The sequence below is a fragment of the Aethalodelphis obliquidens genome, unplaced genomic scaffold, assembly GCF_003676395.1.
Source record: "Aethalodelphis obliquidens isolate GAN/ISIS:26980383/991018 unplaced genomic scaffold, ASM367639v1 scaffold61, whole genome shotgun sequence".
Lineage (NCBI taxonomy): Eukaryota > Metazoa > Chordata > Mammalia > Artiodactyla > Delphinidae > Aethalodelphis > Aethalodelphis obliquidens.
The window spans coordinates 185709-200647 of record NW_020838005.1 but is presented as its reverse complement, the minus strand read 5'-3'; the positions used below and the strand labels follow the sequence as shown (position 1 = coordinate 200647).

Here is a 14939-nt window from a genome sequence, read left to right as displayed (position 1 = left end):
AAACTTCAGCTGCCTGCACTTCACTCCCTTCTTTCAAACCCCATACTGCTGCCACCGAGAATCAAAGGAATAGGAAAAAAGAAATACATTGGGTTGTTTTTAAAAAAAACAGTGGAGGAGGATTGACCTCTCCTGGCATCCTTGAAAGGTAATGAGGTGGAGAGGGTGCAGGCCAGAGGCTCCTGGCTGACCCCGAGGCCTCTTGGGGTTCCACCAATGCTGGTAGAGTCAGAGCATTGAGCCAGGCTGCTTCCAGAATGGGACACCCAGGACAGGGGCCCTGGAAATAGAGAGTTGTGTCCTGGGCTGAATTTGAACTTCATGGCTGGCCTCTTTTGTTCCCTCCACAGTTTTCTAGAAAATGAGAAAAGGCCTCCAATGCATCTTGAGGTGCCTGGATTCCTCCCGGGGTGATGGAACCCTGCTCCCTGTTATGGAGGCTGCTCCAGGCTTGCTTAGCCTTGGACGCACGGCCACAGCTTGGAGCTTTGGGAAGTGCTTCAAGGAGAGGCCCCAGCTCGCCACTGGTGACTCCAAGTTTTCCTTGCCCTGGAGTCACCGTGCAGCCACATTCCTTAGCAAGAGCCTCTCAGACTTCTGTTGGCTCTAACACCTAGGACAAGAGCACACAGCCAACAAACTCTGGCTGCACAGGCAGTGTTGGACAAAGGACAGGGACCCTCCCAGAGAGAGCCCTTGAGACAGGAGCCTTCACACTGAGACTTAATCTTGGGGCCCCACTGCTCTCTGGTAGTGGGACAAAGTGTGAACTGCGGGTTCTTTAGGCTCCCCCATCTTCATCTTTCACTGACCTTGGGGCAACAAAATGAAGTCAGTTTTGGGGGGCAGTGGCCTATGAAGGGGGTAGCGGAGGTAGCTATCAGCCCCCAGTGCAGTCAGTAACACAGGGCACAGTCTGTAGGGAGATAAAAAATAAGGATAAACCCAATTAAAACTTATTCTGCTTTTTTTTTTAATTATTTTTTTTGTACAGCAGGTTCTTATTAGCTACCCATTTTATACATATTAGTGTATATATGTCAGTCCCAATCTCCCCACCCCACCCCCACCACTTCCTCCCCTTGGTGTCCATACGTTTGTTCTCTACATCTGTGCCTCTATTTCTGCCCTGCAAACTGGTTCATCTGTACCATTTTTCTAAGTTCCACATATATGCGTTAGTACACGATATTTCTTTTTCTCTTTCTGACTTAATTCACTCTGTATGACAGTCTCTAGATCCATCCACGTCTCTACAGATGCCCCAATTTCGTTCCTTTTTTATGGCTGTGTAATATTCCATTGTATATATGTACCACATCTTTATCCATTCATCTGTCGATGGGCATGTAGGTTGCTTCCATGACCTGGCTATTGTAAATAGTGCTGCAGTGAACATTGGGGTGCATGTGTCTTTTTGAATTATGGTTTTCCCTGGGTATATGCCCAGTAGTGGGATTGCTAGGTCATATGGTAATTCTATTTTTAGTTTTCTAATGATCCTCCATACTGTTCTCCATAGTGGCTGTATCAATTTACATTTGCACCAGCAGTGCAAGAGGGTTCCCTTTTCTTCACACCCTCTCCAGCATTTGTTGTTTTTAGATTTTCTGACGATGCCCATAATAAATGGTGTGAGGTGACACCTCATTGTAGTTTTGATTTGCATTTCTCTAATAATTAGTGATGTTGAGCAGCTTTTCATGTGCTTCTTGGCCATCTGTATGTCTTCTTTGGAGAAATGTCTATCTAGGTCTTCTGCCCATTTTTGGATTGGGTTGCTTGTTTTTTAATATTGAGCTGCATGAGCTGTTTATATATTTTGGAGATTAATCCTTTGTCCATTGATTCGTTTGCAAATATTTTCTCCCATTCTGAGGGTTGTCTTTTCACCTTGTTTACAGTTTCCTTTCCTTTGCAAAACTTTTAAGTTTCATTAGGTCCCATTTGTTTATTTTTACTTCCATTACTCTAGGAGGTGGATCAAAAAAGATCTTTCTGTGATTTACGTCAAAGAATGTTCTTCCTATGTTTTCCTCTGAGAGTTTTATAGTGTCTGGTCTTACATTTAGGTCTCTAATCCATTTTGAGTTTATTTCTGTGTATGGTGTTAGGGAGTGTTCTAATTTCATTCTTTTACGTGTAGCTGCCCAGTTTTCCCAGCACCACTTATTGAAGAGACTGTCTTTTCTCCATTGTATATCCTTGCCTCCTTTGTCATAGATTAGTTGACCATAGGTGTGTGGGTTTATCTCTGAACTTTCTATCCTGTTGCATTGATCTATATTTCTGTTTCTGTGCCAGTACCATATTGTCTTGATTACTGTAGTTTTGTAGTATAGTCTGAAGTCAGGGAGTCTGATTCCTCCAGCTCCGTTTTTTTCCCTCAAGACTGCTTTGGCTATTCGGGGTCTTTTGTGTCTCCATACAAATTTTAAGATTTTTTGTTCTAGTTCTGTAAAAAATGTCATTGGTAATTTGATAGGGATTGCATTGAACCTGTAGATTGCTTTGGGTAGTAGAGTCATTTTCACAATATTGATTCTTCCAATCCAGGAACATGGTATATCTCTCCATCTGTTTATATCATCTTTAATTTCTTTCATCAGTGTCTTATAGTTTTCTGCATATGAGTTTTTTGTCTCCCTAGGTAGGTTTATTCCTAGGTATTTTATTCTTTTTGTTGCAGTTGTAAATGGGAGTGTTTCCTTAATTTCTCTTTCAGATTTTTCATCATTAGTGTATAGGAATGCAAGAGATTTCTGTGCATTAATTTTGTATCCTGCAACTTTACCAAATTCATTGATTAGCTCTAGTAGTTGTCTGGTGGCATCTTTAGGATTCTCTCTATATAGTATCATGTCATCTGCACACAGTGACAGCTTTACTTCTTCTTTTCCAATTTGTATTCCTTTTATTTCTTTCCTTCTCTGATTGCTGTGGCTGGGACTTCCAAAACTATGTTGAATAATAGTGGCTAGAATGGACATCCTTGTCTCATTCCTGATCTTCGAGGAAATGCTTCCAGTTTTGCACCATTGAGAATGGTGTTTGCTGTGTTTGTCATATATGGCCTTTATTATGTTGAGGTGGGTTCCCTCTATGCCTACTTTCTGGAGAGTTTTTATCATAAATTGGTGTTGAATTTTGTCAAAAGCTTTTTCTGCATCTACTGAGATGATCATATGGTTTTTATTCTTCCATTTGTTAATATGGTGTATCACATTGATTGATTTGCATATATTGAAGAATCCTTGCATCCCTGGGATAAATCCCACTTGATCATGGTGTATGATTCTTTTAATGTGCTGTTGAATTCTGTTTGCTAGTATTTTGGTGAGGAGTTTTGCATCTTTGTTCATCAGTGATATTGGTCTGTAATTTTCTTTTTTTATAGTATCTTTGTCTGGTTTTGGTATCAGGGTGATGGTGGCCTCACATAATGCGTTTGGGAGTTTTCCTTCCTCTGCAATTTTTTGAAAGCATTTGAGAAGGATGGGTGTTAGCTCTTCTCTAAATGTTTGATGGAATTCACCTGTGAAGCCATCTGATCCTGGAGTTTTGTTTGCTGGAAGAATTTTAATCACAGGTTCAATTTCATTACTTGTGATTGATCAGTTCATATTTTCTGTTTCTTCCTGGTTCAGTCTTGGAAGGTTATACCTTTCTAAGAGTTTGTCTATTTCTCCGAGGATGTCCATTTTATTGGCATAGGTAGCAGTCTCTTAGGATGCTTTGTATTTCTGCGGTGTCTATTGTAACTTCTCCTTTTTCATTGATTTGAGTCTTCTCCCTCTTTTCTTGATGAGTCTGGCTAATGGTTTATTTATTTTGTTTACCTTCTCAAAGAACCAGCTTTTAGTTTTATTGATCTTTGTTATTGTTTTCTTTGTTTCTATTTCATTTATTTCTGCTCTGATCTTCATGATTACTTTCTACTAACTTTGGGTTTTGTTTGTTCTTCTTTCTCTAGTTCCTTTAGGTGTAAGGTTAGATTGTTTATTTGAGATTTTTCTTATTTCTTGAGGTAGGCTTTTATTGCTATAAACTTCCCTCTTAGAACTGCTTTTGCTGCATCCCATAGGTTTTGGATAGTCGTGTTTTCATTGTCATTTGTCTCTAGGTATTTTTTGATTTCCTCTTTGATTTCTTCAGTGATCCCTTGGTTATTTAGTAACGTATTGTTTAGCCTCCATGTGTTTGTGTATTTTACCTTTTTTTCCCCCTGTAATTGATTTCTAATCTCAAAGCGTTGTGGTCAGAAAAGATGCTTGATATGATTTCAGTTTTCTTAAATTTACTGAGGCTTGATTTGTGACCCAAGATGTGATCTATCCTGGAGAATGTTCTGTGCACACTTTTGAAGAAAATGTAATCTGCTGGTTTTGGATGGAATGTCCTATAAATATCAATTAAATCTGTCTGGTTTATTGTGTCATTTAAAGCTTGTGTTTCCTTATTAATTTTCTGTTTGGATGATCTGTCCATTGGTGTAAGTGAGGTGTTAAAGTCCCCACTATTATTGTGTTACTGTTGATTTCCTATTTTATAGCTGTTAGCAGTTGCCTTATGTATTGAGGTGCTCCTATGTTGGGCGCATATATATTTATAATTGTTATATCTTCTTCTTGGCTTGATCCCTTGATCTGTGTAGTGTCCTTCCTTGTCTCTTGTAACATTCTTTATTTTAAAGTCTATTTTAACTGATATGAGTATTGCTACTCCAGCTTTCTTTTGATTTCCATTTGCAAAGAATATCTTCTTCCATCCCCTCACTTTCAGACTCTATGTGTCCCTAGGTCTGAAGTGGGTCTCTTCAGTAGACAGCACATAGATGGGTCTTGTTCTTGTATCCATTGAGTGGCGAGCCTGTGTCTTTTGGTTGGAGCATTGAATCCTTTCATGTTTAAGGTAATTATCGATATGTCTGTTCCTATTACCATTTTCTTAATTGTTATGGATTTGCTTTTTTTTTTTAATTTTATTTATTTATGGCTGTGTTGGGTCTTCATTTCCATGCGAGGGCTTTCTCCAGTTGCGGCAAGTGGGGGCCACTCTTCATCGCGGTGCGCAGGCCTCTCACTACTGCGGCCTCCCCCGTTGCGGAGCACAGGCTCCAGACGCGCAGGCTCAGTGGGTTTGTTTTTGTAGGTCCTTTTCTTCTCTTGTGTTTCCCACTTAGTGAAGTTCCTTTTGATTTGTTGAAGAGCTCGTTTGGTGGTGCTTAATTCTCTTAGCTTTTGCTTGTCTGTAAAGCTTTTGATTTCTCCGTCGAATCTAAATGAGATCCTTGTGGGGTAGAGTAATCTTGGTTGTAGGTTCTTCCCTTTCATCACTTTAAATATATCATGCCACTACCTTATGGCTTGTAGAGTTTCTGCTGAGAAATCAGCTGTTAAACTTAAGGAAGTTCCCTTGTATGTTATTTGTTGTTTTTCCCTTGTTGCTTTCAATAATTTTTCTTTGTCTTTAATTTCTGTCAATTTGATTACTATGTGTCTCAGCGTGTTTCTCCTTGGGTTTATCCCGCCTGGGACTCTCTGTGCTTCCTGGACTTGGGTGGCTATTTCCTTTCCCAATGTAGGGAAGTTTTCGACTATAATCTCTTCAAATATTTTCTTGGGTCCTTTCTCTCTCTCTTCTCCTTCTGGGACCCCTATAATGTGAATGTTGTTGTGTTTAATGTTGTCCCAGAGGTCTCTTAGGCTGTCTTCATTTCTTTTTTTTTTTTTTATTCTGTTCTGCGGCAGTGAATTCCACCATTCTGTCTCCAGGTCACTTATCCGTTCTTCTGCCTCAGTTATTCTACTGTTGATTCCTTCTAGTGTATTTTTCATTTGTTATTGTATTGTTCATCTCTGTTTGTTTGTTTTTTAATTCTTCTAGTTCTTTATTAAACATTTCTTGCATCTTCTCGATCTTTGCCTCCATTCTTTTTCCAAGGTCCTGGATCATCTTCACTACCATTATTCTGAATTCTTTTTCTGTAAGGTTTCCTGTCTCCACTTCATTTAGTTGTTTTTCTGGGGTTTTACCTTGTTCCTTCATCTGGTACATAGCCCTCTGCCTTTTCATCTTGTCTATCTTTCTGTGAATGTGGTTTTTGTTTCACAGGCTGCAGGATTGTAGTTCTTCCTGCTTCTGCTGTCTGCCCTCTGGTGGATGAGGCTATCTAAGAGGCTTGTGCAAGTTTCCTGATGGGAGGGACTGGTGGTAGGTAGAGCTGGCTGTTGCTGTGGTGGGCAGAGCTCAGTAAAACTTTAATCCACTTGTCTGCTAATGGGTGGGGCTGGGTTCCCTCCCTGTTGGTTGTTTGGCCTGAGGTGACCCAACACTGGAGCCTACACAGCTCTTTGGTGGGGCTAATGGTGGACTCTGGGAGGACTCACGCCAAGGAGTACTTCCCAAATCTTCTGCTGGCAGTGTTCTTGTCCTCAGAGTGAGACACAGCCACCCACCCCCCCACACCGCCTCTGTAGGAGACCCTCCAACACTAGCAGGTAGGTCTGGTTCAGTCTCCTATGGGGTCACCGCTCCTTCCCCTGGGTCCCGATGCACACACTACTTTGTGTGTGCCCTCCAAGAGTGAAGTCTCTGTTTCCCCCAGTCCTGTCAAAGTCCTGCAATCAAGTCCCACTAGACTTTGAAGTCTGAATCCCTAGGAATTCCTCCTCCCATTGCCGGACCCCCAGGTTGGGAAGCCTGACGTGGGGCTCAGAACCTTCACTCCAGTGGGTGGACTTCTGTGGAATTGTTCTCCAGTTTGTGAGTCACCCACCCAGCAGTTATGGGATTTGATTTTATTGTGATTGCGCCCCTCCTACCGTCTCGTTGTGGCTTCTCCTTTGTCTTTGGATGTGGGGTATCTTTTTTGGTGAGTTCCAGTGTCTTCCTGTCGATGATTGTTCAGCAGTTAGTTGTGATTCCGGTGCTCTCGCGAGAGGGAGTGAACGCACGTCCTTCTACTCCGACATCTTGAACCGATCGTCATTCTGCTTTTAATCATCACCGCCCACTGGCGTTCCGAACTTCAGTGCCAACCTGGCCCACGGGAGGGGTCCTCACTCACGGCCTCCACCTCCCCAGGGTGCATCCCTGTGCCGGCCTGCAGCTTCACCAGGCTCGGCGGTGAGATTCTAGAAAGCACACCGAGGGAAAGGGGAAAGGACTTGGACCTCCCAAAGAGAAGGGAGGCTCAAGGCTCCTCAATCAGGACACAAGCTGTTAGAGGGCTCAGCCTGAGGCCGAGAGGAGAGGCCTGCGGTCGCCATCACAGTCCCCACTGTCTGTCTATCCAGGACACAGAGTGTCCTCGGGCCAGGAGGCCGGAGACTCAGGGCGCCAGGCGGGTGGGGAGAGGGGACATGCGTGGGGGGCTGGCAGACCGCTCCTTGCCAAGGCTGTAGCGACTCAGAGGCGACCGGAGATGGTTTGCACAAGGCACAAAATTGGGTGCCTTAGTGAGTATCCTAAACCTCAGGGCTCAGTCTGACCCCAGTGGACAGGAAAAGCCTCAGAACATAAGCCCAGGCTTCAGAGCCCCAACCTCCCAGCAGCAGTGCTCCATTCTCCATCCTGACTGTGAGTCGGTCCCCAGTTCTGGCTTGGTGGTCCCTGCTTTGGGACAAAGGCATCCCTGGAGAAGGGGGCTTACGTGCATGGTTTGGAGGTGGTCTAGCATGATGGTTAAGAGACACTGTATCTGAGACTCTACTTTCTCATCTGTGAAATTTGGATGACATGGTACTGCTGCCTCCTAGGGGTGCTGTGAGGACCGAATGTCCATAAAGGGCTTGCACAGGGCCTCTAGAGACACGATAAGCGCTCTGAAAGTCTGCCTGTGAATTTCCCAGCACTAAGCACTGGGCCTGTCATATAGTAAACGCTCAATAAATACCGGATGAATGAATGGATCCTGTGAACTACGCACAATTCATTTCATCTCTCAGAAGGTGCCAGCATTACTGGCAGAGTTCAGTTAGCACATAAAGGAAGTATATGGTACAATACAGGCCTGTATTAGGACTCAAATAAGCAGAGGGGATGGCTTGAAGTTACCTCTAGAGATATCCCGGATGGGTTGAAGGCGCACCCTGCCCAAGGGCTGCTGGCCTTCCCCTGCATGTTGGAGCTGGGTGACTTGCCCCCTGCTGAACTTCAGGCCCTTCTAGGACTTCCTTTTTTTTTTTTTTTTTTATGCGGGCCTCTCACTGTTGTGGCCTCTCCCGTTGCGGAGCACAGGCTCCGGATGCGCAGGCTCAGCGGCCATGGCTCACGGGCCCAGCCGCTCCGCGGCATGTGGGATCTTCCCGGACCGGGGCACGAACCCGTGTCCCTTGCATCTGCAGGCGGACCCTCAACCACTGCGCCACCAGGGAAGCCCTTCTTCTAGGACTTTCTTGATGGCTCTTCCCATCTTACCTGTTTGTGTTTTTACATAGATCCAAAGATATGTTAGTCATGGCTGATGTACAGTGCATATCCAGTGTCCAGTGTCCAGCTTCATCGGGGTTTCCTTCAGCGCAGAGCCACCCAGGAAGACAAATGTCTGCCTCCCGAAGGCCAGCCCCCTTCCTGCCTGCTCTGACCTCTTCTAGCTCCCCTGAAGAGAGGCTTGCTTTCTGCTGGGACTCCCACCCTAACGATGATCATTGCTGTGAGGATGTCTGATAGTTCTTGGCACTCACTTGGTGCCAGGCCCTGTTTGAGCACTTTACATGAACTACCTCATTTATGCATCCGCTCAACAACCGTGGCAGGTAGATCGAGTATCATGCCTGCCCTCGGCTTGTCTGTCGGCTGACCTCGGTGACCCTCCCAGCCCCTAAGTCCGTAAGAATTACGACCTGTGACTGAGGTGTCGTGCCGTTGCTAAGCACGGGCAAACAAACAGCTGAGGATTCCTGGAAGTGTTATACCTTATCTCAAAGGAATGAATTGTTAGAAGCATAAAGGAAAGCAGGGTAAGGTATCTGGATGAAAGGCTGCAGTTTCAGAACCCTTCCCCAAATTCCAGATCTCCCTGCTTGGGCTCACTTAAGTTGGTCCACGCTTTCACTCCGTAAGACTGATCGTGTATTCATCCATTCCAAAAATAGTCTTGGCATATACCTAACATGTGGGAGGTGCTGTCTTAGTTATTGATCATCCAGTAAACCAGACAAATACAGCTCTGCTCTTTGGCACTTAAAATCTAGTGGAGGAGACAGACGTTAAATTGTGAATTAGCTTGACTATAATTGTCAAGAATGCTAGGAAGGAGATGTAGAGGGAGTGATAGACTGTGTAAGTGGACACTGAACCCCATCGGAGGGAAGCGCCGTTGGGTCTAGGATTGGAAAGATGAGTGGGACCAGCCAGGCCAAAGGGCCTCTGTATATAATAGGCTTCAGTGTGAAATGAGACTTACGGTGTGACATGGTCAAGAAAGTTAGGTAGCCATGGAAACTGAAAGAAGGCCGTGCCCTTGGAGGTCAGAGAACAGGGAGGAGAGAGACACGTGATTAGGATGCAGAGGGGAGTAGTGGAGCAATGGGAAACCATGGACGTGTTCTAGGGGAGGAATGCGCTTGGGTGTTTTTCAAACGTCACTCTGGCCTCCGCGTGGAGAATGGGTCAGTGAAGGCAAGAGGAGAGGCAACAGGAGGTGGGGAGGGCTGGTTCAGGTGAGCGGTGATGGTGCCTGGGACGAGAGGGTAAGGATGGATGGAGCTGGAGGGAGGAGGGCATGTCGGAGAGAGACTTGGGAGATAAAATCTACGGAGGAAGATTCTGACGGGATGTGGGGGGATGAGGGAGAAGGCGATGCTGAGGATTGCACCCAGGTTTCTGGCTTGTCTAACGGAATAGGTTCGGGATCGGCAAACTACAGCTTGCAGTCCAAACCCATCCCTCTGCCTATTTGTGTATATAGGGTTTTATGGGCACACAGCTGTGTCCTATCATTTACCTATTGTGATGCCTGCTTTCACGCTACACGGCGTGCTGCCCCTGGGACAGACGGTAGTGGCTTTAGCTGAAATAGGGAACGAGGGGGAGGTAGAGCACAGCTTTAGGTGGAGAGAGAAAAGAGGACAAGTTAGATCTGGGGTCTCCGAGGTGCCCGGTGGGACAGGCAGCTGGCTGTATGGGTCTCAGAAGAGAGTTCTGCGGGGGAGGACAGCGGGGGACGCTGTGGGAGGAGATGGCATCAGAATCTGGAACCCGGGGGCAGGAGGTGTGGTGAGGAGAAAAGGGTCCAGGAAAGAGTCAGGGGATTCTACCGTTTTAAGGCCTCTGGCTGCATCATTCCAAGTGTCTGATCTAAGGGCAGCCCCCCTGGTGGGCACATGGGCAGCAGAAGCAGATTCTGCTGTGCTGCCCAGAGGGGTCAGTGGGCCTCCCCAGCTGCACAGGCTTCTGGGGCCCCAGGATGCCTGCGGTGGGGTGGAGGAGGGGGACCGAATACAGAAGACCGTGCTGGGCACGATGCCTGCGGCACACAGTAGGCTCTCAGCGATGCTGCGGGATCTGTGTCGCAGGCAGGACCCCCTGCCTTGGGGAAATTGGGACTGAGGGCAGTACGGAGGGGCATCAACCTGCCTTCCCCTCGTGGCGATCTTGCCTTCCTTTCTCTCCACAGCTGCGCCTGAACGGGGGCCGAAACCCCTATGAGGGCCGAGTGGAGGTGCTGGTGGAGAGGAACGGGTCCCTCGTGTGGGGGACAGTGTGCGGCGAGAACTGGGGCATCGTGGAGGCCATGGTGGTCTGCCGGCAGCTGGGCCTGGGGTTTGCCAGCAACGCCTTCCAGGTGAGAAATCCTTGAGGGCCTTGAACCCTCCATCCAGTCTGATCCTGCCCATCTCTCGTCAGTCCCCGTCTTCCATGAGCCCCAGGAGACAGAGAGCCATGGACTCAGAGGAAGAGCCTTATCCCGGCTCCCACGCTGCTCTCCACAGCCCTGAGTCCTTGGCTGGGTCCTGTGCTCTCTGGACTCTGGTTTCACGGTCTCAGCTCTGCGTGCCGGGATTCACACTATGCCAAGGGCTCCTCCCGGGCCATCCCGATGTGCCTTTTGCAGACAGAAGCCACTCAGTCCTGTGGGGCAGTGAAGACCGCCCAGCCCAACCCCCCAGACGCCTTAGCTCACCCGGAACATGCTTCCCCACGGTGTCCACGTCCAGGCATCCTCTCCTTGGTTGGCTGGTAAATCCCCAAGCCTTGTCCAGGGCCCTTTCACAGCCACTGCACCCTCCTCCCCACCGGCCCTTCCTTAAAGAGAGGGACTCAGCTGAGGGCAGTTAAGCTCCTGCCCCTATCAGAAGAAAGACAAAATCATTGCTTTCTGGACCCCATCCTATGGGGGAACATTGTCAGAAAGAGGCTGGGGGCCGGAGAAGCAGGAGCCAGGAGGCTCCGGGTCTGTTCCCAACCGGAGCCCTACCAGCCGGCTGCGCAGTGATCTGGGGCAAAGCGGCCACCCTTCTGTGCCTCCCCGTGACATGGAATGAAGAGTCCCAGGTCCTCAATATCCTGGCTCTAAACACTCTCCTTCAGCTTCTCCCAGAACAAGGAAATGTCTGAAGCTCCCCCATCCTGCTTTGCTAACCCTCATTTCAGCCTCTGTGCCCAGGTGGCCTGCTCGGGAAAGGGGTTTCTTAGGAAGGGACGTGGGAGAACTCAGGCAGCCTTGCTGAGCCTGACTGCCTGCTGGGGGCTGCCCAGGGCCCAGGGCAGGTGCTGGGCATCCAGAAGGGGCAGGCCTCTGGTACCCAGGGTCCTCTGGGAGCCTGGCTTCGCAGGGCCATGTAATGTTTCTGCTAATACTGCTTATGACAAGCTAGGGTGCTCTCCGGTTCTTCAAGGAGAGTCGAAAAACAGTGCTTATTACAACAGAGTGGCTGTCCAACTGTTTTTGTTCCCCGTCGGCTCGTTCCTAAGACACCTGGGCCTCACAGCTGAGGCTGTGAACGGGCCTGCCCCTGATATCAGTCCCAAATCTGCCCCTGATTGCAAGCCCTATCCCTTCCCGAGGCCCCAGTTTTCTCTCTAGAGGATAAGGGTGTGTAGTCAGGTTCTTTAGAGAAACAGAACCAATGAGATTTATGAACGTGGAACTAACTATTGACATATGTGAATAGATTTCTTCTCTCCTGCCAATTCTGATCAATTGGTAGTGTATTCCTGGAGCTGTGTTGAGAAGGATTCTGAGAGCACAGTCAGGCTTAGAGGAGAGGGCTGTGATTGATTAGTAATGTCTGCCCCGGGCTCAGGGAGAGAGAGTGGGCAGCATGAGCTGCCATTCCTGATACACAGCATTGAACATACCCTTAGCCGTGCTTTCCAGAAGGGGGGAGGGGCAGAATCCAGGGTGAGGGTCTCACTCGCACCGCCACCAACAGCCTGCATGACTTGGGTAAGTGACTCTTTGTGCCTTGGCTGTCTCCACTGAATAATGGGATCGTAAAGGCTTGGGACTTCTGTGAGGCTGAAATTTGATAGAATATGGGAAAATGACAATTCTAGGTGACGTACCACCCATTTTGTTGTTGTTGTTGATTCATCCAGGAGACCTGGTATTGGCACGGAAATATCAACGCCAACAAGGTGGTCATGAGCGGAGTGAAGTGCTCAGGAACAGAGCTGTCCCTGGCGCATTGCCGCCACGATGGAGAGGACGTGGCCTGCCCCGAGGGCGGGGTACAGCACGGGGCTGGAGTTGCCTGCTCAGAAAGTGAGAGCTCCTGGGTGTCATAGCCCACCCTCCCTGCCAGGCTCCAGTAGGGGATCAGAGTCTCACTGATGATTCCTTGCAAGGCTCTGAGGCATCTGTTATGAGCCGAGCAAAAGAGGAAAGCAGAGATGGATTCGTGTTAAGTGGAAGAGTCGGGGTCAAGAGGAACTACCCGCACCCGCACCCTGGAATCTTGCCCGATGACAGTGGAGAGGAAGGCAGGAGGGAGGACTTGGGAGTCTGGGAGCCTTGGGTTCAAAGACCGGGTCACTGTAGATTATTTAAGTGGCCTTAGGCGAATTTAGTGACTAAGAACTTGTTCTTCTGGGGAACATGCTTCTGGGTTAACAGGTGAAGCGCACGCTAAGTGCTTGATGAGTGTCAGCTTCCTTCCTTCCGCCCTGCTCCACACATAATTTCCTGGGACTTCCCTGGCGGTTCAGTGGTTGAGACTCCATGCTCCCAATGCAAGGGGCACGGGTTCGATCCCTGGTCAGGGAACTAAGATCCCGCATGCTGTGTGCGGTGTGGCCAAAAGAAAAAGAAAGATCATTTCCTGCCAGTTTTCACACCCTGGGGGTGATTCAGCCTCCTGGTGACTCCCTGGGAATCCTAGAGAGCTTGACAATATAGAAGGGAAGCCCATCCCACTCCTCCCCCACCCCTCCCCCACCCCAGCCAGGATTCAGAATGACCATCTCAGTATGTTCCCTTCCATGCTGAGAGGACCCACTGACAGCGCTGCAGGCATGTTATTCTCTGGATCCCCCCCACCCCGCCCCGTCCTTGCCTTATCATATGATCCCCTTGTGAATCTGGGAGGTAGGAGAGGCCTGGAGTCTGGCCAGAGAACTCCAGACCAGACCCTGCCTGCCACTATTAGCTGATCTTGGCAAAGTTAGTTAATGGCTGTCATCCACAGTCTTTGTTGCTTTTCCTAGAAACTGGAAATTAGATTGTTGTTGTGACAACAAATGCAAGCACTTAAGAAACAGTGATACACTGTTGTTAACCATCACGGAGAACTAGGGAGAAGATTAAACTTGAACTCAGTCACTTCTCCCATCAACCCCTTTTAGACCCACTCAACATCTCCTAACCCTTGTAAGGCAGGACTCTCAACTCCAGTGCGAGCTTCTCTGGGCAGACGTCATAAGCTGTCGCATCCTGTCTGAGAGGAGAGAGTGAAGTGACCACCCTTACCAGCCCTCCAAGGGGAGAGCATCCAAGCAAAGGGGTCTCACCCTCATCAGGAGACTTTTCTTAGCTTAATGATTTATTTATGTTTATAATATATCATTTTTTCCAAAAGGAAATTAAGATAATGTAAACCTAAATAAAATTCAAGGTGGCATAAGATTAAAGCAGATTTTTTAAAAAGTAGGTATTGGCAAAAAGGTAGTGGCTCAAAATGGTGCCGAGAGAGGTTAATAAAAAATATGTACTATACAGTCCTATACATTTACTGCTATAGACTCATATACATTTACTATTGTAATTATACAGTGAGCTTCCTAGCAGCCAAAGGGAAGAGGGAAACCTGGTCATTAATATAATTCACAGTATGCAATAGAAACAAACCCATGAGTCAAAGAGAAGTCCACTATTCTAGATACTGAGATCAAAAGGAACTTCTCATTATGAGACTGAGAGTTATGAGATCAACAATGCCCGCCATATCCTCACGGCAGGCAAAAACTGACTTTCATAGGGCTATTGCTCAGAGAACCCCTCAGCTTGGACTGAAGGTATCAGTCAGAGTCTGCAGAGGGGCATAAGTTATTGGGGCCAGGAACACTGATCCGGCTTAATACTTTATTCAGAAAGAGAAAGTATATTCTTCAGGCAACCCTTTGTAATTACTTTTTCTCATCCAAGCAACTACACCCTAAACCTGGAAGTTCTCCCTGATATCACTCTGTCTTCCTCATCATACCCCCCAGAGTCGAGCCATCTGGATTTTTACCTTTCCAGAGTTTCTCAACTCCCTTTACCTTCTTGCATCCCACTGTCCATCCTGTACACCGTGTTACCACAGAGGCTCCTCCCTGGGACCTCCCATTGCTTCCCTTCCCTGAAGCCAGGGTCAGTGCTTGTCCCCCGCTTGTGCTGCCTCATGTTCCAGCCCCGTCCAAGCTTTCCCACCGACTTAAGTGAACGCAGGGTCTTGCACAGGCACGTGTTGTCCAGCCTCATATCAAGCCGCCTTCCCTGCCCACCCCGCCTC

At 47.7% G+C, this 14939-nt stretch overlaps 1 protein-coding gene across 2 annotated transcripts in view; it reads left to right on the top strand.

Moving 5' to 3' along the window:
• The window catches only part of LOXL2 (lysyl oxidase like 2), a 102262-nt gene that overhangs the window by 70689 nt on the left and 16634 nt on the right, over positions 1 to 14939 (top strand). For both annotated transcript variants that reach the window (XM_027087862.1, XM_027087863.1), the window contains 2 exons: positions 10622 to 10789; positions 12547 to 12712. In XM_027087862.1, coding sequence (XP_026943663.1) covers positions 10622 to 10789; positions 12547 to 12712 — 334 coding nt within the window. The remainder of the gene's footprint in view (positions 1 to 10621; positions 10790 to 12546; positions 12713 to 14939) is intronic.